The 26510-nt window shown below is 43.6% G+C and overlaps 1 protein-coding gene across 3 annotated transcripts in view; it reads right to left on the reverse strand.

Moving 5' to 3' along the window:
* Nucleotides 1-26510, reverse strand: part of AT-HF (HIS HF) — a 79155-nt gene that overhangs the window by 45222 nt on the left and 7423 nt on the right. Inside the window, exons 3-7 of one of the 3 annotated variants that reach the window (XM_087687661.1) lie at nucleotides 4713-4807; nucleotides 4438-4541; nucleotides 4179-4348; nucleotides 3988-4102; nucleotides 3594-3664 (exon numbers count right to left, since the gene is read on the reverse strand). In XM_087687661.1, coding sequence (XP_087543787.1) covers nucleotides 3594-3664; nucleotides 3988-4102; nucleotides 4179-4348; nucleotides 4438-4541; nucleotides 4713-4807 — 555 coding nt within the window. Of the gene's footprint in view, nucleotides 1-3593; nucleotides 3665-3987; nucleotides 4103-4178; nucleotides 4349-4437; nucleotides 4542-4692; nucleotides 4808-26510 lie in introns of all 3 variants that reach the window. The other 2 variants (XM_087687663.1, XM_087687662.1) reach the window with 2 other exon arrangements.

Raw genomic sequence — 26510 nt, forward strand, 5'->3', positions numbered from 1 at the left:
TGGGCCCAAAGTCTAAGAGTGGTGATCACACAATGAATGTGCACAATGCTTCTTGAGTCCTATAAATAGGACTCAATTGCCCTAATCCCAAAGCATCCTTGGTGCAATCGCACTAAGTCACTTATGAACCAAGGTTGTGACCAATGTTGTGGACACCCATCCAAATGTCCAAGAATGTTACACCCTCCCTCACTAGAACCTGCTCACTTATGAACCAAGGTCTCTAAATATCGATCCTCCTTCTCAAGCATTATGGAATCAACTCCTCCCAAGTCAAAGTTTCATAAACCTAGAGTAAGAAAATTGGAATAAAAGACATCATACTTGGGAGAGGGAAGATAAGATAAGCAAGGTGACTACCAAGTCCCTACAATACACCACATCATGCCAACTCAAACCAAATCTACTCCATCTTGTTGATGTGCTTGCTCATGGTAGGAGACTCAAATAGGGACATCTGATCAAAGTTGCATCTCCAACATGAGCTGATGAGAGAACGTGTAAACCTTATAGAGATTCATGAGTTTCGTCCACACCTATGGTACAGTCTCAAGATCTTTCACATGAACCAACACATTGATAGTGCCATTAATGCCAATGTATGTCAAAGATCTAGCATTGACCCTATCTCACAAATCAAACCTAATCCTAATAAGCACAACCATTGGGTGTAGGAATCGAGTGGGAAATAAGGCGAGAGATGAATGTCCATGTCTCATGGGTAAGGGCCTTCACCTTCCACAAGGAAGAATTGGAGCAATCCAATTTGAGAGCCGCATATAGGTTTGGGGATAACAAGAACATGTGCCATCAATGCAAAAAGAGAGAAACTAGGTGACGCCTTGTGGCCATTGAAGTAGACCGAGAACAGGTGGTAGAAGAAGATGAGAGAGGTTTTCCAAATATATCCATGGTAAGAAATAAACCTCAAGAATTTATCTTCAAAGTTTTCGCATGCTTTCTCAATTAAAGCATGCCTCTCTCAATGATATAAGACAATTTATAAAGTGGAAGCAAGCAAATGCCTAAGCATAGAAGGAGTAGCTCCACCAAATGCAGCATGCACACCGTCAAAGGGGCTGTCTGTCAGAAGCGAATGCAGTAATGGAAGCAAAAAAGAATGCTGAAATAAACCGCTGAACAAGACAGAAGAGAAAGGAAAGAGAAAACATGAGAATACTGCAAAGGAGAACTCACAGATATGCATGGGAAATGGAATCCATATACCAAACACGAGATAGTCACGTAAAACAGAGTGACTGGCTGCGTGGGCACTGGCACTGGCTCCCTCTCTCCAACAAGGCATGCACTAGAATCTGCAAGTGATGAATAATGACAGAGGAGGAGAGAGCTTAAATATATAGCACAAAATAATGCCATAAATGTGACCAGGTCCAACAATAAATGCTGGAAATGCAGCAGCTTAAGCACAAAGATCTCTTTTGAAAATGCAGCCACCAGCCACATCAGGGATGAAATGCAGAACCATCAATGCTTCAGACTGAAAATGCAGCCACCAGCAGTCCAACAACAGGCAAAGCATCAACACCACTCCAGCTGAAAAACACAGCTTTCAATGTCACTTCCAGCAGTGGATGCAGCCACCAGCACATCATCAGATCGACAGCACAGCAGGGGCAGCCTTCAGGCAGTGATCAGCAGTCAGAACAGCAGGGAAATGCAGCTTCTTTGGGCACCAAAGATGGACCAGCACCTCACGAACAGCAGTGAAACTGAAATGCAAGGGTGAAGAAGAGTAGAAGCTATTTGCAAACAAGATGGACAGCAAGCCAAAGCACAGTAGAGGTGAAAAAGGGGCTGCTGCAATAGAGATACAGTCTGAAGAAGCTGCGATGAAGGGGTAGCAGCTGGAGGGGAGGTTAGGCAATGATACCATGTGAAAGATGGAAGTAAAAGAAGATCACTCAAGCAAGATGAAACAATGAAGACAATTAAGAAAGAACTCAGCCAAATACTAGATGAAAGCTGAATACAACAATCAGCCCCTCCACATGCTACAATGTGTAGCTGTAGTGAGGGAGCTACAAGTCAGAAGGTAAGAATTGATGAACTGACGGGTGTCTAGAAATAGGCAAGAAACCCTATAATACTCTCAGGTGACATCCCGGGCCAAAACCATGGATAGGGCCCAAAAATAAGGCCAAAAGACATTAAGACCAAAAGTGACCAAAATAAGTAGAAATAGGCAAGAAACCCTAAAATACTCTCAGGTGACATCCCGGGCCAAAACCATGGATAGGGCCCAAAAATAAGGCCAAAAGACATTAAGACCAAAAGTGACCAAAATAAGTAGACTTGAACAAAGCTCCTATTGTCCTTTACCGACTCAGTGTTGGGCTCAAACCAAGAGATGACCATGACCAGTAACAAGGAGTGTTGATGCCAAAATGTAACTCAGCATTCACGTATCACCACCTTTCCTTGCTAACTTTTGGAGGAGATTGGAGGACAAATATACACTTGGCAAGATTTCATTCTTTCTATCATTACCAGTGCACATGAGTTGAGCAATTGGTATTTGGCTTGCTAACAACAAAGACCCTATTCCTTCTATTAGATGTGGGAAGCCAGAGGAGACAAAGACATTGCATTTGGGATTTCCCTAGGGCTCCAGAGGTATGAAGGAAAGCCCTCAGGATGGTGTTTCGTGGCGCTACAAATTCCATGATTGTGATATGGGGGATAGTTGATTGGATCATGGATAGAGACCCGGCCTTCAATATGAGGATACGCAAGGATGTCATGCTTACCTTGTCCCCGGGCAGCTTGTGAGCAAGATCACCATGTCAAAGTTTTCACCAACAGCATGGACTTGGGGGCACTATCACAGATTGCAGCTTATAGCTAGCATCAATGCTTGTTACATTTGGACCACCAGATGCAGCCATACTATAGATTTATTGGACATATCCACTACAAAGATCCTCTGGATTTGGACACAGATTTTCCATACCATTTGGGGAGATGGGAGAGGATATAAGGCACTTCACACACTATGAGGAGGAGAGAGGATTTTCTCGGGACCTAGGGTTCTAGCACTTTCTTTCATTGTCAATGACACTATAGACCTCCCAATTGCTTATTTACCCAAGCGTAAAACAACTTTCCCTTTGTTGCATCTATTTTGTTTTGGAACATCCTTACAGGGCTGTTTTGGAATTCGTGCTTGGCGTTGGGATACTTTGTCCCAATGAGATTTATTATTAGAATCCTTCTTTTCTTAGGGGGTTTAAAAAAAGCTATGTCACACTACCCTTGCCAAGTTACATGCATCATATCCCAACTTGACTAGTCAATCAGGACATCAATGCTAATATTGCTGTCTATCTGCTAAAGTAATCTCCCATGCATGATAAGATGATTTTATATTGAGAGTAAGATGATTTTATATTGCTGTCTATCTGCTAAAGTAATGTCCCATGCACAATAAGATGACTTTATATTTATAACAAGCATTGGAAGTCAAAATTTTGACTGCAGGACAGGAAGTTTAACTACGAAGATAAAAATTGGCTTTCCAAGGGGTTAAGATTTGGAATGGCCGACAACTGAAGAACTCAGGAAGTGCTTACATTTCCAATTACCTTTCTTTTGACTGCTTGTTCTCCTTCCAAAAACTGTTGAACTATATCAAGCCCCACAACTACACATAGGAAGGCCACAAATTAGCATTTCAGACCATATTTACATATGTCAGAATGTGATCTACCACTTGTAACTGCACCTCATATGCAACACATACATACTCTTTACAGAACTTGACTATCTGCCTAAATTAATGAGCCATCTTTCACTAGTTGCTGACTATCTACATAACACAGCTATACTCTCTAAATCTCGGCCACCAAGCAACACCAAAGCATCTATCAACATACATGTACTGATGTAAAGTTTACACAGACCATTTTAGATTCACTGTGTTAAAGAGAACTTTCAGCAAGAGAACAAGAGCATTCCTTGTGTTACCTCCGCTTTTCTCAGGATGGAACTGAACTGCGTGTACATTTCCTTTTTGGACAGCAGCAATAAAGTCCCCACCATATTTGCATGTAGCAAGCACCCACTCTTTGTTGCCAGCAGACTGTCATCATACAGACAACAATAAGTGGCAAAATCTACAAGTACTATTAGCACATGTATTAACAATAAGGACATACAGGCATAGCCCGGTATGAGTGCACAAAGTAGACGTGCCGTCCTTGAACACCACTCAGGAGACTAGAAGGCTTTGCTATATGCAGTCTATTCCACCCAATGTGAGGAACCTTTATCCCTTGAGATGAATCAAAACGTTCGACATTGCCTGAAATGAGACCAAGTCCCTTCACTGCAACATAAAAATGCTTTCAATTAGCTTTTGCATATACACAGGCTGTTAGAAAGGACCACACTGCAGAACATAATAATTGTTCGTACCATTTCCATTTTCTTCACTGTAATCAAAAAGAAGCTGCATTCCAAGACAAATTCCTAAGAATGGCTTGTCTTGCCTAATATAGTCACACAATGCTTCAGCTAGTCTGTGATAATAATTAGGGCTGTTAGAAGTCACTAAAATAAAACCTTAGTTTCATACTCTTCTTCTTTTCTGTGAACAAATGAGTTGAGCCATCGATCATCAAGAATGTTATCATCAAAAATCGCACAAGTTTATAACCGAAATTTGCAAACCTGTACAAGCCTGGCATTACCCTTGTTTCTTGAGAGAGTCCATTGCAGCAGCAAATGCCCCCACCCCAGGAAAAATCAGACGATCTGCTTTTGCAATGTCCTCTGGCTGCTTTACCTGATCAAGAAAGAAGTACCAAATAAGCAATCTCTCTTTTGAATTCAAGATGCCCCATGACAACTTCCACATGGCATATTGCAATATTTTACAACGAAGAAACATCTGAGCCATTGTATGATACATCCTATTCACCTATTTTAAGATTGCATCAGATCTCATGCAAATGCAGAATAACATAGCTGCAAATTGCAAACATGTTTGTTTTTGGTGGGTGGGTGTGGGTATGGGTGTGGGTGTTGCATGTGTACGCATATTTATAGTTAGCCCAACAATGAATAACTCGCTATATAGGATCATATGAAAACCACAATTGCATTCAAAATATATTACAAGCATCGCGCTTCATATCCATCTGATAAATGGGCCAATGATGGTGGGCTGCAAGAGCCAAAACAGCCCAAATAGTAGACATGCAAGCCATTGGAGCAAAAGTTCTTGAATAATCCAATCCTACCCTTTGTGCAAATCCCATGGCAACAAGCCTCACCGTGTGCTTGTCCAAGGTGCCATCGGTCATGTATTTGGCCTCATAGACCCGCTTCACACCAATAACTTTCCACTCCGCTGGCACACGACCATTTCCCAAGTCCCATTATGCTTGACAAAATCCGTGCCACAACCATTTCCCAAGTCTCATTATGCTTGACAGAATCAAGCTCATCCTATATAGCACGGCACCAAACATCCAATGCCACAAACTCCTCAATAGGACTAGGCTTCCTATCCTTGAGATCCAAGTCATGACAACATAACTCACACAAGGTGAACACCTTGCTTCACCTACAACTTGGCTGATCAACAAGGTCCTCCAATGTCTCAGGAAAGGATATCACTTTTAAATCATGCATAAATTCCTGAAACCACCATGGAATCACGTAAGGTTGACTATTAAGGGTTGGAGGAGGCAAGGAAGGGGGAGGGGGAGGTGTTGAAAGCAAAGAAAGGGTTTGAAGAGGTATCCAGGAAGGTACAAGCAATGCCAAGGATGGGGGAGGGGGTGGAGTCAAAGAAGATCCACCTAAAGAAGAAGGACCATCAAGGGGAGGTTCGATGAAACTAGCCTTTCTCCTCAAAGAGGGTGGTAATAACCTGATTTATCAATAATTACAAAAGTAAATGAATCACATAAACTAAAATGATACCTGTATCACTTTAATCTTGGCCAATAGACAACCTATTGGCCCCAAAACTAGCACTCCTCATGGTATTTCTTTATTTTGAATTGCAAATGGATGGAGTACAGCTGAGATTCTCTAATCTCCTCCACTAATCCAAGTGCCTCTTGTTGTCATAAATTACCAGCAAGCCGGCTTTCATCCTACTCTTTGAGAGACAAATTTAGCCCCAAATTCAATATAGGCCAGCAGACGTCTTGAATCTCCTTGAAATCCTTCACTTTTAGCTGTTGGAGATTAATGGCCAATAAATTGGTCTAGGCTAAAATCTAACACTAAATACCACCTAGTATCTATCAAGCATAACTTATTACAACTTTTGCCTTCGGCACCAACTAATATCTTGATGTCCTAGGTCCCATATTGTGAAATAGCTAACCTACACCTCACATGTGCAAGTCACGTTTGCACATTTGATTAACTTTTAATCAAATGCTAAGCAAAGCATCAAAATTTCATGTCCTCATGACAAACCTCCCCCTTGATTGATTGCATTGCAATGTGTCAAAGCAAAACATACTACACCAGAATTTTCCAAAAAGCGTCAATAGTAAAAACAACATTGGTCATTGCTATTTAACCATGGTAATGTCAAACACTTGTTGCTAGAAATTTCTAGCCAACATAAATAAAACATAACACTCATAAAAAATCCAAAACTACTACCAGAAACCCATAAAATGCATTTCTCATAAGCATATCTCAACTATTCTAGCCAAATAACCATAGAAAAGCTGAGATGGAGCATAAAACATGATTGAACTACCAATGGCATCCATAAAACACATTATTATCACAAAACCAGTTGAATAACACTAAGAACTAATTATTGTCCATTGAAAACCAGCAATTGATAATCATGTGAGAGTGTGCAACGGAAGAAGAAACACAAACACAGAGGAAGAGAGAGAAAGCAAAAAATGAAGGAAGAAAATCTGCACTGACTGAAACGAATGCTGAATACAAAGGTGTGGACTGATCAGTCCCTGCACACAACCCAGAGCGTCAGTGAGAGCACCAGATCAGGCTAGAAGCAATGGCAGCACCAATGCCGGAGTGGGAGAGAAGGGAGAGTGTGCTAAAATCTGCAAGACAATATATAAGGGACTGATGTGGGGGATGGGGGGGGCTGCTATATATAGCCCCCCAGCCTCCAAACTGGCTAACGTGGCCCAAAACTGGCTGAATGCACCATAATGTCCATTCTGCCCATAATATGGACCGACTGCCTACACCCAGGAGCTGGCGGACTAGCCCAGGACAGGCTAACACCCCCTCTCAGATCCTGGGAGGGTCTGAAGATCTAACATCCGCATGTGATGAAGCAAAGAAGCTTGAGACAAAGGCTTCGAAGCCGCATTGTCCGCCGTGGGACAGTAGGCCACCACCAGCTCCGAATCCACGATCCGTTCTCAAACATAGTGGTACTTAACCTCAATGTGCTTCGTGCGAGCATGAAACACCGGGTTCTTTGCCAGAGAAGAGCACTCTAGTTGTCCACGCGCAACTCTGTAGGTCCTGTCGAAGAAAAGCCAATCTCTGCCAACATACGACAGAGCCAAACTACCTCCATAGCAGTAGAACATAAGGCTCGATACTCAGCCTCTGTCGAAGAAAGTGCCACAGTAGGCTGCTTCTTGCTGCTCCAAGAGACAGCACCGGATCCAAGGGTGAAAGCATAACATGTAGTGGATCGTCTAGAATCCACATCACCTGCCCAAGCAGAATCACTCCATCCAAAAAGAGTGGTCCCATCTCCATACAGGATCTCGTAGGATCGAGTCCCCTGCAAATACCGAATGACACGCAAGGCGGCGCCAGTGATCCTGAGTAGGAGTCTTCATGAAAGAAGACAACAAAGCCACCACAAAAGAGATATCCAGCCGAGTGTAAAGAAACCAGATAAGTGAGCCAACAAGGCACCTGTAACGGGTGGGGTCAAGAAGGAGAACTCCATCTGCCAAAACCTTGGACTCAGGGCCCATGGGGCATGAAATAGGAACTCACCTCGCATATCCTCCATCTTCGTGATGTGCTCCTTCATGGAAGAAGAATCATCAAGATTGAGCATCCGCAATTTCTTCTCCAACGAAATCTTGTGGGCGAATGTCTTATGTTGATACAAAGATGCACGCTTCTTCCACACTTCTGCCGCGGTCTTTAATGTATGAACATGAACAAGAACAGAGTCGTGAAGACTCATAAAGAGAAAGGAATGGGCTCAAGAGTTGAGCCTATCCCACAAGGCTCCACGGTCCATAGAAGCCCCATCTGACGGATCCACCGGGGGAAGGTTGATGGATGAAGAAACAAGCTTCCATAGGTCGAATGTGTCGAGGATACACTCCACCTTACACGTCCAGAGGGAGTAGTTGGAGCCATCCAACTTGTCTTCCTTCAGAAAGGAAGGGAGTATGGGCACCTGTATCAAGGGAAGCAAGGAAGGCATACGAACATCGGAAGCAGTCTTTGCCAATGGAACCTTCACAGTAGATGGAACCCTCTGAGATGCATGGACAGAGGAAGGACGGGTACGAGGAGACTCCTCCCGTCGTCGATCATGAAACTCCTAATAATCCCGTCTCCGCTCAGAGGAATGATGAGAATGAAGCTCATCCTCTGAGTCATCGAAGCCTGAAAACTAGTAAGACATCTTCCAAATCTGCAAACACCAAACAAAGTTTGTCGATGCCGAGGGATAACCACCAGAAGGGTCACCAACCACTGATCAGACCTGTGAACGGCAAGAAACTGAGGTCGCCAAGAACCAGAAGTTGTAAACGCAACTGGAGATGATGCAAACGCTGATGCAGAAGCCGTCAGACACCAAAACGCAGCCTGGGAGGGAGTCGCCTGCAAGAAGAGGGCCACCAGAGGGGGAGAAAACTGCCTGAAGAAAGCAAAACACCACCAGGAGGAGTGTCGCCCAGCTGATAGAAGGCCGCCTTGCAGCAAAACGCAACCAAGAGGAGGTAGATGGTGATGTGGCAGTCACTAGAGAAGGCGCCTATAGCAAACGCAAGGGTTGGGAGTTGCAAGAAGAGCCGTCTGGTTGATGGCGAAGGTATGGCAGCAGCAGAAGAAAGGGGATGGTGTCTTTCTCTGAAAGCTCTCCTCCATGCTCTCAGTTAGGCGATGATACCATGTGAGAGTGCGCAACGGAAGAAGAAACATGAGCACAGAGGAAGAGAGAGAAGGCAGAAAATGAAGGAAGAAAATCTGCACTGACTGAAATGAATGCTAAATACAAAGGTGTGGACTGATCAGTCCCTACACGCAGCCTGGAGCATCAATGAGGACACCAGATCAGGCTGGAAGCAATGGCAGCACCAATGCTGGAGTGGGAGAGAAGGGAGAGTGCTAAAATCTGCAAGACAATATATAAGAGACTAATGGGGGGGGGGGGGGGGGGTGGGGGGGGGCGCTGCTACATATAGCCCCACAACCTCCAAACTAGTCAACCTGGCCCAAAACTGGCTGACTGGCACAAAACTGGCCGACTGCACCATAATGTCAATCCTGCCCATAATATGGGCCGACTGCCTACACCCAGGAGCTAACCGACTGGCCCAAGACAGGCTAACAAATCAATCTCTATCATCCAATGATCATCACAAATGCAAACTAATGCATACTAATGCAAATGTATGGGTTTAGAGCTGCAATGAAAACCATATCAATCTCTATCATCCAATAATCATACACAAATGCAAACTGATACATACTAATGCAAATGTATAGATTTAGAGCTGCAATGAAAACCATACCAGTCTGCATATGAAACTCTTGTGACTAATACACTAAATAGTAACCTCATGGCAAAGATACCATCAACATAGTACCTTGGATACATGTTGAATACATCCAACTTTCCAAGATCCACTATACACAAGAGTTGTCCACCACTAGAGGAGTGGAAGTGCTACCTCCCCCCTAAACATCAAGCAATGCCCTAGATCCCTGCTTTGCTAAACTAAGCCTGCACGATCGGCTCTAAATGAAAAGCATTAAGGCAAAGCTGCAACAACTAAGAATAGTCTACCAAGTCATCCTCTTCCATCCACTCACCATCCATTGGTAATAATCCTAAAACTTCACCAAATACCTTCTCGAAACTTTACCTCTAATCTTTCGCTCTTTATGTACCAAAATCTGCTCAGATACCATTATCATCTAGCTCCTCAACCTCTAGCCAAATACACCCTCAGACACATCACCATGAAAAGGCCTCAACAAGCTCACATAAAAGGTATTGTGTATCCGCCAATATGGAGGCAATTTCAACCTATAAGCAACATCGTTGATCCTCTCCAACACCTAGAAGGACCCACAATATCTCATACTCAGCTTTGGATACAACCTCTTTCATCTTTTTCAGCCTTACCTTTTCAAAAGGCAACAATGCATAGTCGCCCTCTGCAAATTGCAAAGCACATCTATGGCGATCAACTACCTTCTTTTGCTTCTCTTGAAACCTCTGAAAAACATACTTAACCTTTACATAGGTTACATCCATATTTTCCACTGTTAGTAGTCTAGTCAGCTCGTGTAAATCTAGGATGTGCCAAGCATTACTAAGTTATTTAGGTTTTCTCTAATGGTTATTGAGGTGATTATTTTAGCATTTTATGCTGGACAACCAGCATTAAAATGCTATATATGTTGGCTCCCTCCTCCTCAGTCAGCCAGCTATCGCTTATTGATTCCAGTGCATGCCCTCTTGGAGTCACTATCATACGCAATTGTCCCATGTTTGGTATATGGATTCCATATTCCGAGCACATCTCTGAGTTTTCCTTGTTGCATTGTTCTTGTGTTTTCTCTTTTCTCTCTCTTCAATCTTGTGTTCAACAATATTTCAGCATTCTTTCATGCCCCCATTGCTGCATCCACTTCTGACATGGTATCAAATTTCAGGATCTACGTTCCTCGTGCAGTTTTCTACTGATTGCAAATCTTCTACTATTGGTTACTGATCTTCTCTTGCCCTCTGCTCATCAAGCGACTTGTATCTGCTGCAAATTGTTCTTTCTGCAATTTGCATTTACAGCATTAAATGTTCCTTCAGCCTGCATTTTGGCTGTCAGCATCTGCATTTTCAGTCTGATCAGCTTTTGCTACCTTGGGCGGCTACTGATTGGCAGGCAACTACTGGTTACTCCTTAGAAAACTTGGGTTTCAGGTTTGTGATGTTGGTACAATGCTGGGCGACCATTTTGTTGGTTGTTTTCTTTCAGAATTTCTTGATTTCAACATTTGTTTTTGTGATCAGCTTGCCCTACACTACATGTGAACTCCAGTCACAATGTAGTCTATGCTGTGCTTTGGCTATACTCTCTCTCTCTCCTCTTCTTTCCTTCATTTTCTCTTCCTACCCTCTCTAGATGGCTCCTCCCTATTGTTCTACTCATGACAAACTTCATGGCCCACATTACATAACATGGAGTGTTGTTATGAAAGTATCGTTTGTGCAAAAGCAGTATAAGTCAGCTCAAAGGGGTTTGCCCTGTGGTTGTCTTGTAAGCTATTCAATAAGTCCACATTGCTACTATGAGCTTATGATCCTAGACTAATTATGAAAATAAGACATTCTTGGTTAGAACATTAATAAGAATCTCATTAATGGCGCTTTTTATGCCATTTCCTTGATGGTAGTAAGGGTACTTCCAATGCAGGAGTAGCAACATGGATAGAAGATGTTTGATGACCTCATTTAGAAAATGAGTTCCTTGATCAATAACAATCTCAATGGGATAGCCAAAGTGTGAGATGACTTGCTCCCCTAAGAATTTCATCATAGTGTGAGCAACATTCTTACGAGTAACCCTAGCCTCTACCTAGTTAGTCATGTAGTTAGTGCAGTATTCTTCTTCATCTTATGCTTCCGTCCCTCCCCCTCTCTCTCTCTCTCTCTCTCTCTCTCTCTCTCTCTCTCTTTGTGTTTCTCTTCTATTGCGCGCTCACATGGTATTATCGCATAAGTGAGGACACTGTCTAGAGATTTCTTGCAAAGGAGCAGGTTTTTATCACAGAGGAGCAGCCCAAATTTATCAAACGCAGCTTTTTGCCTGTGTTTGTTGCACTCACTACCCATACAAGTGGTCCAATGCCCAATCAACCCTTCCAGAGACCAAGAGACATCATTTGGGACCAAGTGATCCTCTCCAAACATTAGGTGGCTCTAACACTCCACATTTTGCAACGAACACAAATTTGCATTGACAAGCGGCAACTTTCTAGCTCAAGGAGCAGCTTTTTTGGCATAGGCAATAGCTTCCTGATGCAAGTGACCCCTTTTGGTGGCAAGTGATAGCTTTTCTCTAACAAATGACACATCTATAGTCCATATAGCTAACTACCTTCTGTCTCCCACACTCTCTCCATCAAAACGCAACTTTCTGGTGATTGCAAGATCAAAGAGGTTGATCGGACTCGGAAGATTTTGAGACAAGAGTTTGACATGACAGATCTAGGGATCCTACACTTCTTCCTTCAATTGGAGATCTATCCGATAGCACAAGACATATTTATTTTGCAGCACAGGTACATTTCCGAGCTTCTCTCGAAGTTTGGTATGGCCGGTTGTCAACCTATTTCATGCCCCATGGATCCAAAGTCCAAGCTTTTGGTAGCCGAAGCTTCTCTTGCAGATGCCACCCGTGTCTTGTTGGCTCCCTCTCTAGCTTATTCACACTTGGTTGGATATTTCTTTTGTTGTGGTTCTACTGTCTTCTTTCATGAAGAGTCCCACTCAAGAGCATTGTAGCGGGGCCTTACATGTTCTTTGTTATTTGCAAGGGAACTCCTTGCAGGATCATGTATGGAGAGGAGGTTACTCTCTTTGGTTGGAGTGATTTTGATTGGGTAAGTGATGTGGATTTGAGACAATCCACTACAGGTTATGCCTTCTCCCTTGGATCAAGAGCTATCTCATGGTGCAACAAGAAGCAACGTACTGTGGCCCTTTCTTCTACAAAGGCAGAGTATCGTGCATTGTGTTCTATAGCTATGGAGATGGTTTTGCTTCATCGCATATTGGTAGAGATTGGGTTTCCCCAGCCTACACCTGCAGAGCCATGTGTGGACAACTAGAGTGCTCTAGATATGGTAAAAAACCCTATGTTTCATACTTGCACAAAGCACATAGAGGTTCAATATCACTATGCTCCAAAGCGGATCGTGGATTCTGAATTAGCAGTGGCGTATTGTCCCACCATGGACAATGCACCAGATCTCTTCACGAAGCCTTTGCCCAAGGCTTCTATGCTTCATCACATGAGGTTGTTGGGTCTTCAGACACTCCCAGGATCTGAGAGGGGGTGTTAGTCTACCTATGTTAGTCATGTCAATCTGTCATCTCCTAGTTGTGAGCTCCTATCGAAGTCTAATGGAGACATAGGAGCTCTAGCAGTTTAACTGCATTTTCTTCAGTTGTCAGCTTCCTGTGTGCATTCCTAGGTCGGTTTCTGATTTCCAATGTCCTACCTATACCTACCAAACATTGTCATTATCATCTAAGATTTTTCAGGGTTCTCCCCTATTTTTTCTAGCATTTTTCGGAGAGTATCCAGCATTTATTGCTAGTCGGCCAGCATTTATGACCCCTACTAGTGCAGGTCGGCCAGTTTTTTGTGTTGTTGCCTATTTATAGCCTCCCTTCCCCACTTGGCAGACACACTTTTCAATCTTCAATCTTCTATTTGCAGGTGCACACTCTAACACTCTTTGCTTGTTGCTGCCATCGTCATCAGCCTGATCTGGTGCCCTCACTAATACCTTGTGTTGTGTGCAAGGACTAGTCAATCCATCCCCATTGTATCAACATTCTTCTTCAATCAGTACAGTATTCTTCCTTCATCTTCTCCTGTGTGTGTGTGTGTGTGTGTGTGTGTGTGTCTCCCCCATTTCTCTTTCATTTTGCACTCTCACATAAACCCAAAGTGACTTGGATAAGCTAGTGGTGGTGAATTCAGAGAGCAATTGTCAATACGCAGCTAATTTGGCAGTAAAATCATCCCTCTCAGTGATTTTGAACTCTTAAAGCTCATGGATAAGGTTGATACGTTGGGTACAATTGCGAGGCGCGTAGTGGTCAACTAGATGTGCCCAATTCTCAAATGCAAGGTCAAGTGTTGGAGTTAAGAGTGAAATTCAAGCATAAGACCTTGCATCAACTCAACTATGGCTATGGCATTTCTGCTCTTCCAAGAGCAAACTACCTTATATGAGAACCAAGGGGGATCGGATTGAGATTCTTGCCCTTGAACAAGTTCCCACAAGCCTTGGGAATCCAAGACATGTTGCATCAAATTTGACCAAGTGGTAAATTTAGGCCCATTGAAACGAATCTTATCCGTAAATGCATGCTTGGCTGATGTAGATGGATGGATGGCTCAATGAGGAGGATAGGTCAGTGGCGTAGGATAGAAAGATAGAGAACTAGTGCTACATGAGGCATTGAAGTGCCTAGTATGGTGACTCTAGAGGTGTGCCCCAAAGGAGGTGATTGACTTGTGGATGGTCCATATGTTGAAAAGGTATAGAATGGCCCAATGGGTATTATTATGTTGGCAAATTGTGTGGTCACGTGAGAGATGGGAGAATAGGATGGAGCTTGAGACGCATGGATCAAATACCCATGTATATAGGTCCCCATGTATAGTTGGGTTGAGGGATAAATCCCCACCGTTGGTGTACCTCCACCACCTCGTGCAAAAGCAAAGGACCTAAAGGGGTTGGATGTGTTGAGAAACCCTTCACCCGCAGTTTGCTTTTTGCGTTTCTGCGTTTAGGGTTTGCAGCCCCAAAAAGGGGCGCCATCCTAGACTAGCTGTGCCCATTTATAGGCCACTCTCTCATTCATTCCTCACGGCTGATTCATTCAATCTGTCACCTCTTCTCTCCAACCTCTCCACTACCCTCACACCCCTTCAGGAGGACATTGCGGTTCGTGGTTCATGGCTGTCTTCATCATCTTCCTTGTGCTACGGCACCCTTGTTTCCTTGTATCACATTCACTCCATGGTTCAGAACTTCATCATTCCATTCATCAGAGTTTCTTCTCTCTTCTCTTCTCTTCTCCATGTTTGCTCAGTTCACTCCGTGTTCCTCCCCCCAAACCCTACTGTCTCGCTAGTACGTCATCTTTTGACATGGTATCAAAGCTGGATCTGCTCACCTAGCAACGAAGATCCTCCACTCCAATGAAGGCAACGACCGGTGGCGGGTTCGGCTTCCACTTCTCTTCTTCTTCCACTGCATCAAAATCTCGTTTTTGAGATTTCAGGCGTTTCAGCTTGCTGCCCACACCCCGTTCGCGGAGGACATCTCAGTGAAGCTGTCCATTGCTATCTCCATCAGTCGGCACCTGATTTCCAGCCCTCTTCATGCCAGTTTGGAGCTGATTCCAGCCAGGCGTTTGCTGTTCCTGTGCAGACCTATTGCCATACAGCCTGCCACATCATCACAATCCTATTGCCTGCGTTTTTAGTCTCTCTCTCCTACTGCCTGCATTTTGTAGTCTTTCTCTCTCCTACAGGCTGTCTTGCCCGCGTTTTGTAGTCTCTCTCTCTCTTGCAGGCTGTCCTACCTACGTTTTTAGTCTTTCTCTCACCTGCTGCCTACGTTTTTAGTCTTCCTCTCTCCTGTAGGCTATCCTACAGGCTGTCCTGCCTGCATTTTAGTCTTTCTCTCTTCTGCAAGCTGTCTTACCTACGTTTTTAGTCTTTCTCTCTCTTGCAGGCTGTGTTGCCTGCGTTTTTAGTCTTTCTCTCTCCTCACCTGCGTTTTTCTACTGGTTGCAATCTCTTACTGCTGGTCACATCCTCCTCCCACTGGCAGCTCACTTCCAACCCTCCCACCCCTTGAGGCGGACATTGTGGTTCGTGCTTCACACTACCCTCACACCCCTTGAGATGGACATTGCGGTTCGTAGTTCATGGTGGCTAATCTCTTCCTTCTTCAACAAGGCACACTGGTATCCATGGCTTCTTTACCAACAAATGACCAAACTACTGGGTGCTTCTACTGTGGCATCACCAGACACGCCACCAATGCTTGCCGACTTCGGCCCTTGCTCCCCACTCCCCTAGAGTATATACGTCTTCCACCGGGCACTCCTTGTGCCACCTCTCCTTTCTGGGCCACAGAGATTGTTCTGCATTGGCTATTAGAGTACTATGCTCAAGGCAATAAGACGCGTCCGATGCACACTAAGTCCTTTCGAGCACATGGAGGATTGATTGGCGCTACGACCTCCTGGAGATCGTCACAATGCCAACAGCAGTCTTCTCCCACTTATTTTCAGATATGGTGGCTTCCACGACCTATGGATCTGCAATCCGCTCCATCGAGAGACAGTGATTGTTTGATACCGTCTCCTTGTCAGTCTGCTCCTTCAAGAGAGTGACTGCTCGACTCCTTCCTCTTCTTCGGCTACCCAGTCTACTCCACTGAGAGACAGCGATTGTTGCCCACCTCTTGCTCATTCTGAGCCCCACCCTTCCCCACCCTTGACTACTCAGGTTCGAGAAGCTACCTTTGGGAGCTCTTCGGCACGACCGACGGCACTTCCTTCGTCATCAAACATTTCAGAGTCCATGATCCATGAGTTTTTGGATTCCCTATCTACTTCAGAGGGGAATTCAGAGGGGGATGTTATTTCTTTGCCCTCATAGGGGGCATCTACTTCTTCTTTGACTTCAACAGGGGCCCCTCCACCTCCCACCTCAGAGGAGGAACCTACTCCACGTGAAATTCTTCACCCATCCTCTACTTTCTTGGGGTGGCTGTCTTCAACCAGTCATCTCTTCTACTAATACCCAGGATCTTCATGTACCACCTAGATCGAGACCTTGGAGGTTCAGCCGCGACTTGGTGACGAGGCCTTCGTATTCCTTACAGTATGGATGCACAGAGCTAGTGGCTTCTCTCCCGAGGTGGTTGAGTTTCAGGTTCTCCAGTTCACTATGTCTATTGTTCCTTACTGTAGGTTACCTTTCCAGTGGAAATCTTGGATCTTAGGGATCCTCTACATCTTCTTGCCTTGGTCACTTGGTCAGCATGGAGCAACCTCCCGAGATTGAGTACGGGCATATCCTCATGGTTCTTGGCACCACACAAAGTCCGACATTCCTCCTATACATTGCATATTTTCATCATCTTTGTACTAGGGTGCTTGGGCAAGTGAACAATTTCCCCACGAGGAACACTGTCGAAGTGGCACCTACTGCATGAGCATTCTTTAGCATGTAGCATTGCATCTCCACCTCACTCTTCTCTTATTCCCCTTTTTGGGCCTGAGAGGGGGTGTTGAGAAACCCTTCACCCGCAGTTTGCGTTTTTGCGTTTCTGCATTTTACGTTTAGGATTTGCGTTTGGGGTTTGCAGCCCCAAAAAGGGGCACCATCCTAGACTGGATGTGCCCATTTATAGGCCACTCTCTCGTTCATTCCTCATGGCTGATTCATTCAGTCCGTCACCTCTTCTCTCCAACCTCTCCACTACCCTCACACGCTTTTTAGGAGGACATGGCGGTTTGTGGTTCGTGGCTATCTTCATCATCTTCCTTGTGCTACGGCACCCTTGTTCACTTGTATCACATTCACTCCATGATTCAGAACTTCATCATTCCATTCATCATAGTTTCTTCTCTCTTCTCTTCTCTTCTCAATGTTTGCCAAGTTCACTCTGTGTTCCTCCCCGCAAACCCTACTGTCTCACTAGTACGTCCTCTTTTGACAGGATGTGCCTATGTTTAAAATTCCCTCTAGTGTGTGTGGTTGGATAGATGGAATAGTGAATGGTGATGTGAAAAATGGTGTGAATGTAGATGTGGGTGCAGTAGAGATTTGAAATTGTAGTCAATGGAGATGAATGATTTTGAAGTTGAAATGATGATGCATCACTTCATTCTAACTTTGAGAACAAAACTTGGAAGGAAAACTTAAAGAAGGGAAATTTGAGCTTCTCTTATATGCATGCCTTCTTGTGTTTACATAAAAGTAATTGTCCTCTTCAAGGCTTAGATTGGTATGGATATGTTGAATAGTACCTTCTTCTTCAATATCACCAACATCTTGCAAGCAAGTAGAACCATGGGAACGAAAACAGAAGTAAACGCTTGTGTACTTGACACCAGAGTGGGAGGGGAAATAAATGAATGTTTGTATTCCATGTGTATTTGTTTGTCCAATAGGAGGGCCAGTCCTATCTGGAAGTGCTGTCCTTCTAGCAAAATCACTAGACTTATATGCAAAATCTAAGGGTGAATGAAAATGCTACCTCCGAATTGTTGTTGGGCTCAGTGCATGAGGATCAAATCATACTTGGCCCATGAGATCTCATAGGGCTTGTAGAGAGAAGCAAAGAGAGAGAAAGAGAGGAAGCAGAAGATGAAGGAAGAATACTACACTGACTGAAGAAGAATACTAATACAATGATGATGGACTGATCAATCCTTGCACACAACACAAAGCATCAATGAGGGCACTGGATCAAGCTCATGACGATGGCAGCACCAAGCACGGAAAGTCAGTGTTAGAGTGTGCACCTGCAAAGGGAAGACTAAAGACTAAAGAGTGTGTGTGTCTGCCAAGTGGGGGGGGTTGGCTTTAAATAGCCATAAATGCTCAAATTTCGCCGACTTGCATCAGTAGGTGCCAAAAAAGCTAGCCAACCAGCATTTATTATCTATGTTTCACTTTCAAATTGTACGCATAGATGGGAAAAAGAATCTGGTGGGTGGCTGATGCATTGTTATGTAAGCATCGGATTTCCGTTGTCACTATGGTATATCACATTAAATTGGATGCCATGAAAGATCAATATGCTATTGATCTGGATTTTGCGAATGTATATGATCAGCTTTGCAATGCCTAGAGGCATGAGCACTTTATGTTTAAAAATGGTTTCCTGATTCTGCCAAATTTGGGGCTTTTTCAAAATTTGGCATTCTTCATCGACATTGAGACTCAATTCATCACCAGGGGCAACATTCGGCATCATTCAAGTAAAAATTTCACCAAAAAATCTTTGAATTCCTCTTGAAATTTTTGAGTAAATTTGGGGCTTTTCAACATTTGGGCTCAGTTTCACCCCAATTTCTTCCGACTCGACATTAATTGGGTAAAAATTATATCCAATTTCTTTAATTTCTCTACAGTTTTCAAGTCAAATTTAGGGTTTTTGCCCAATTCCACCTCTGAGACACCTGAAATTTGGGGCTTTTGTCTCAATTCATTTCCTTTCGCCTCAACGTGCTCAAAGACCATATTATTTGGCTGCTGGTCTTGTTTTTTCCCAACATTGAAGACAAATCTTATTATTTTGGCACATTTATTGGGAGAATTCATCGAATTCTACTATTGTTCACATTATTGGAGCACTTTCAGCCATTAATCTCTAATTTCAGCATATTGCTAAGTACCACCTTGATCGGGTAATATTTTATTTCTGAAATAATTATTTTCTGCATACTTTTCTCTCTCCTCAGTAGGAAAATAGCAAGAAAGAATTATTATACTTCATATTATTCGACTTCATTGAGGTGGACAACATCTATTCTATCAATGGCTTATTATTATTCAAGCATGTATTTTCTCTCTTCACTTGAAAAATATTATTTAATTGTTGATTTCCACTCATGGCCAGCAATAATAATGTTTTGTTGGGCATGCTTGGCGTTGTTGAGCTAAAAATGCATTAGCTTCACTTAAACAGCCCCAAAACATGCTTAATTAATGAAGTAACCTTGTTTATTTAAAAGAAATACGTTCCTAGAGAGTGTCTGTGTCCCATAAGCACAAACCCACATGGGAGGGCCCAAACTTTCTATAAATAGGTATGCTGCCCTCCATTCAGCTAAACATCTCGTTTTTGCATGTTTCAGGTGTTTTCAGCTTGCTGCCCACACCCCTTTCGCAGAGGACATCACAGTCTCAGCTGTCCCTTGCTGTCATCTACAGTTTGGCGCCTATTTCCAGCCTTCCACCCGCAATTTGCAGCTGTTTACAGCAGAGCAACAGTTGTTGATCACTCTCCAGCTGCCGCCTGCTCAGTTTTCTCTCTCCTCCCTACTGTCGCAACATATTTCTCTCCTCTCAGCCTGCCGCAGCAAATTTTCTCTCTCCACTGCCTGCGTTTGCAGATTTTCTCTCCTCTACCTGCGTTCAACTGATTTCCTCTCTCCACAGCCTGTGTTTGCCGTTTACAGCTTGCATTTGCTGTTTTTCTCTCTCTACAGCCTGCATTTACTGCACACACTCTCTAGACTACCGTCTGCTTCAGGTTCAACCATACACAGGCTGTATTTATTGTTGTTCGACATCCGGAGGCTGCCTTGCTATGATTCAGGATCCATTCGGAGTACAGCATACTCTCCAGCTCATTACCCCTACCCTGATCCTTGAGATACACATGTTCAAGGTTCAATATTCATTCACTACATAGTGTGTTTGCTATATGAGCATTGTATATTCAGCAGTCATATCACTTTTTTTATTTTCTGTGTTCATTGTCTTTGAGTTACCCTAAACCTAACTGTGTTCTTTTATCAATCTATGCTTTGTCGTACAGTTTTGTTTGTGTTTCTGTGTTAGGGTATTTCTTTGCATAGTATCAAAGCAAGGTGCTCTAAGAGAAACCTAGACCTTGATCTGAAAGCTCTCTGCAAAAGCAAGAACAACAGTAGATTCAGACGACTTCGAACACAACAACATCAGTTTAATCTCCAGAAACATCTATGCTGAGAACTGAGCGAGAGTGGGTAGAACAACTTGCTCCACAAACTTCCGACATGGTGGAAGACACTTCTGACCACAAGGAAGAAACAAAGTTATGTAAGCTGTCCGATGAAGAATATCACATGATCATGGCTTACAGACAAAAGAAGATTGAGGAGCTCAACCGAAGGATTTCCCTTCAAGAAAAGCTACTCAATGAAGGTATACATGATTTTCTCTCTTCAGATTTTGCGCATGAGTCTCATGATGTTGCAGGGCCGTCAAGACCTCCCCACCACCCGAATCCTCCTCCACGAAATGGTGGCTATCCCCTCATCCTGCTGCCCTCTGTCAAGGGCCAGACGCCCCCCCTTCTGAATGGCGAAGAAAGTCCCCTGCGGGGCGCCGCCCACTCTACCTGTCACCTGTAGGGGATGCCTGCTGGTGAAAACCTAGTTGCCCATACCTCCTTGGGCTCTATTAGCTCTCGTATCGGGGGAGCAAGCCACTCTAGAGGTATTGCTGCATCTATCTCCCTTCTCCTCAACTCCACTCTTCTCTGGCAGCCTAGTACTCGCTACAGCACCTCCTCATCCGCCATCATGTACACATCCCGCCATGTCCTGATGGTACAAGCTGGGCCAGCCTCCCAACCAGCCCACTGGATGTGGGGGCGCTCGCTGATCTGTGCCCCTACCCGATCTTTGACCTAGGGATTCCAGATCACAAGCTAACCATCTATCTCCTCCTCACAGCCTAGGGGCTCTGGATTAGGGCCTTATGGAGGCCCTGCCACACGCAGAGTAAGCTACATAAGAAAGGTGATCTGGGGGGGGTAATCTGGGCTGACGTGAAGATCCATCTCAGGGATAGCCTCCACTCACCACCAAGCCTCAGTCTGCAGTCCTAGAGGCCCTCCTGCAATAAGACCTTCCAAGTTTGCAAGTACTTCTTCTACCCTTCCTTCTTTTCAGTTTACTTCTCAAAATCAAAATGAATTTGGTGTTCCTATTTCTTCATTACATGGTGCATCTTCATTATCATCTTTTCATTTTCAATCATTAAATGGAAAAAATGAACAAAATGCATCTTCACCTTTCACTCCACAAATTCAAAACCCACCCATCCCACCATCTTCTTTTGTTGCTTCTCCACTTCCATTCACACCATTCACATTCCCATTTCAGACACCTCATGTTGCACCGCACATCACACCGGGGGGTTATGAAAACATAAGCACACCTTTTAGGACCTCATCCTTGCCTCAACCGAGTGGTGTTCCACCTTCTTCTCACACACTTTCAGGATCATTGCAACCTGGATATCACTCCCAGTCTCTCCCAAGTGTGGATCAGTTGGTACCACAATTTGCCTCCATGGCCTTACCTAGTGGACCTTCTAGTCATCCTGCTATACCCTAGTCGAACTTTAGATTACTCGCAGTGAGGCACATCCTAATGGCCTATACCACATGACACTTTCTCGCTAAGCCGACAACCGAGGGCTCCGTGTTTCATAGCTTCCAGGCATTTGCCACATCTCAGGAGCCTACAAACAATGAGCATCTTTGGCATTTTCACTTAGGGCATCTTGGTTATGACTCTCTTTATGAGTTGTCATGCCATGAGCTGGTTGAGGGCCTTCCCTACTTGAAGCTAGCTCGCGATGTATGTAAAGCCTATCAACTCAAGAAGCAACACCGTACCCCTTTCCCTCAGCAGTCCACACATCGTGTTGAGGTGCCTCTTAGATTGATTCATGTTGATCTTTGTGGACCAACATCCACTGCCGCCTTGAACAGCACGTTGTACTTCTTTTTTATAGTGGATGATCATTCTAGATACATGTGGGTGTACTTCCTCAACCATAAGTCAGATGCTTTCACATATTTTTCTGCTTGGGTACTGTTGGTTCATAACCAAACTAAACATTGTGTTGGTTGCATAAGGAGTGATAGCAGTGGTTAGTTTATCTCCCAGAAGTTTTCCAAGTTTCTACAGCAACATGGCATCTCTCGCTAGCTCACCTCTACCAACTCCCCCTCTCAAAATGGAGTTGTAAAGCGTAGAAACCAGACAGTCATGGAAATGGCACGCTCTATGCTGTTTGCAATAGAGCTCCTTGAGCGCCTTTGGGTCGAGGCTGTTAACATTGCGGTGTACATTCTCAACCGGTGCCTAGCTGCAGCTCTTCCTCAGAAGACCCTGTATGAGGCATTCTTTGGCTCTCGGCCTGTTATTTCCCACTTTAGAGCTTCATGTATCGTGCCTACACACACACACCTGATGATAAGATAGAAAAGCTCACTCCTCGAGCCGATCTCATTATTTTTGTCGGATATTCCTTTGAAGCGAAAGCCTATAGTTTATTCAATCCTTGAACAAATAAGTGTTGGAGCTCAACTGGATGCAACATAAGTTCAAGGAGGAGTGAGCGTGGGAGTGTGACGGCTGGTGAGAGTCAGAGAGGGAGAGTGAAGTACAATTAGATTTGAGTGTACCAGCAATATGTTGGTACAAAAAGAATAAAATGTTTTTATACTCAGGGCACGTAAGGGTGTATTCACATGTACAACTAAATAATGTGTGTGTACTTTACACAGAGGTCAAATGGGCCTTTATCCCAATAACCTCCCACTTAAAGGTCCGAAGTGAACCTCTAACCAACACTCACTAGTCGTATGCAATGCTCATGCTTAGCTTTGCTAAGATTTTTAGTGAGAACATCTACAGGGTTGTCCTGTGTTTTGATCTTGGTCAATGTGATTTGACCATCTTCCGGAATCTGTCTGATAAAGTGATATCACACATCTATATGCTTTGTGCGTGAATGATACATGGCATTCTTAGCCAGATACACAGCGCTCTAGCTATCACATCCCAAAACTGCAGTGCCCATAGACATGCTAAGATCCTCTGCATGTCTACTCAACCATATAGCTTCCTTAGAAGCTTCAGTAGCTGATATGTATTCAGCTTCAGTGGTACTCAGTGGGACGATGTTCTGCAACTTGGAACACCAAGAAACAGCCCCACCAGCAACTGTAAAGACATACCCGCTGGTGAACCTTCGAGTGTCCAAGTCACCTGCCATGTCTGCATCACAATAACCCTACAAACTAAGTGCATCGTGCCCATAGCAAATACACTTTATTTGCGTACCCTTGAGGTATCTAAGAATACACTTAACAGCCTCCCAATGTGTTTTGCCAAGATTTGACATAAACCCGCTAACAACTCCCACTACATGAGCAATGTCTGGACGAGTAGCAACCATAGCATACATAAGAGAGCCACAAGCTAATGCATAAGAGACTCCCTTCATAGCATTTGCTTCCACGTCATCTTTTGGGTTGTTGGCTTTACTAAGCTTAATATAAGGAGATAAGGATACCCAAAATGGCTTAGCTTCAACCATATTAAATCTGTCCAGTACCTTTTCAATGTACTTTTCTTGAGATAAAAACAGTAATTTCTGCATTCTATCTCTACGAATCCTCATGCCCAAAATATGCTCTGCATTTCCCAAATCTTTCATGGAGAAAGCTGATTTCAACTGATTTTTGAGAGCATCCAAGCTAGTCTTTCTTTTCCCAGCTAGCAATATATCATCCACATACAAAACAAGTATGATGGGGCTGCCATCTGTATCCTTTTTCATGTACAAGCAATGATCTGCATGGCTGCGTGTAAAGTCATGAGATAGCATAAAAGTGTCAAACTTTTTGTACAACTGCTGTGGTGCTTGCTTCAGCCCATAAAGGCTGCATTTTAGTTTACACGCCATCTGTTCTTTTCCAGGAACTACAAAGCCCTTAGGTTGTTTCATGTAGATTTCCTCATCAATGTCACCATGCAAGAAAGTTATTTTTACATCCATTCGATACAAATCTAAGTCCAATACAGCAATGAGAGCAAAAAACACGCGTAGAGTGGTCATCTTCACAACAGGAGAGAAGACCACTTGGAAGTCAATCCCTCCCTTTTGTGCATACATACCCTTTGGCAACTAGTCTTGCCTTGTACTTGGATTTCCCATCAACTGTCTTTACTTTATACACCCATTTGTTTAGAAGTGGCTTCCTTCCCTTGGGCAAGGACACAAGATCCCAAGTATCATTTGCATACAGAGATTTAATCTCTTCCTGCATAGCCAGTTCCCACTTACTGCTGAATTTACATGACTTGGCCTCTTTGTATGTAAGAGGCTCACCCTCATCTGTAAGCATCACATAATGCAAGGAGGGGTCAAACCTATGTGGTTGCCTTCTTATGCGTGTAGACCTGCGTACCCAATGATCAACATTTTTAGGAATTGGATCTACATCTGAAAGTATATTATTTTCAGCATTTATTGGATGTTGTAAGCCATTTTCAGCAGCTCATGCTGTACACCACCTTCATTTTCATTACCAACACCTGCATTTTCATAATCAGCAAGTCTATCTTACTGTCTATGACCTCCTTGTGCTCCTATTTGCTGTCTATCATCATCTGGCTAAAAAATAACCGGCTGATCATCAGTTTCAGCCTGTGGTACAGCACCATGAGGCTCATTTTCTGAAGTAATAGGTGGCTGCAAACTCTAAAATTTGACCTTTTTTATATCTTCATTTAAAGCTAAAGTACCTTTCAGTAATTTTGCCTCATTAAACACAACATTACAACTGCAAATAATTTTCTTGGACTAAGGTAACCACACTCTGTAGCCAAATTCACCCTCATCATCATAGCCCATGAAAATGCCTTTGGTGGATTTCGGGTCAAGTTTGTTCCTCGACTCATCCCTAACATGCACAAAAGCATCAGACCAAACCTCCTCAGGAATGCCATTATTTAAGGACCTGTTTGGAGAGCGGTTGCAAATGTGAACCGCGGTTTTGAGTGCCTCTCCCCAAAATTCATGAGGGAGATTAGCAATGGACAGCATGCACCGCACTCTTTCACATAAAGTCCTATTATATCTTTCAGCCACCCCATTTGAAGAAGGGCTGTAAGGGGCTGTAAGCTCCCTCTTAATTCCATGCAAGTCACAAAAGAACTTGAATCTAGTTGATGTGAACTCACCCCCATTATCAGTTCTCAAGCATTTCAGCTTTCTACTTGTCTGAGTGGTCACAAATACATGAAAAGTTTTAAAAACAGCAAACATTTCACTTTTCTTTTTCAACAGGTATACCCAAATCTTTTTGGAACAATCATCTATAAAGAAGACAAAATATGCAGCACCACCCAATGATTTCACGGACATACTATATACATCAGAATGCATTAAGTTCAAGACATTGGACTTACAAGAGACACTAGAGAACGAAAAATCTTATTTGCTTTCCAAATTTACACTTATTACAGAAGTCAAGTTTAGAGCCTTTTCCATCGACCCTCTTCAGAGAGGTAAGGACATCAAGTCCTTTCTGGCTCATATGGCCTAATATCTTATGCCATAACTCCAAGTGACTGCAAATTTCAGCAATTGCGAGAAACTTGCCATTCAAGGCTTTACAATGCAAACAATACAAAGTGCCCTTCTTGGTTCCTTTTGCAATCAGCATGGAACCCTTTTTCACTTTCCACAAACCACCACCAAACAGTGTAGTGTAGCCATGTAAGTCAAGCTGACCAACAGATAGTAAACTCTTTTTAATGCCAGGCACATATCTAACATCTTTCAACACAAGATCTTGCCCATTGTCTAAAGACAAGTGTACACTGCCAATACCATCAATGTTGCAAGCATGGTTATTTCCAAGATACACCTTTCCATAACTGCTTGCATTGAACATAGCAAAACACTCCAAGCAAGGAG

The sequence above is a fragment of the Lygodium microphyllum genome, chromosome 11, assembly GCF_053477565.2.
Source record: "Lygodium microphyllum isolate KBCC chromosome 11, Lygodium_microphyllum_v1.1.10, whole genome shotgun sequence".
NCBI classification, from domain to species: Eukaryota; Viridiplantae; Streptophyta; class Polypodiopsida; order Schizaeales; family Lygodiaceae; genus Lygodium; species Lygodium microphyllum.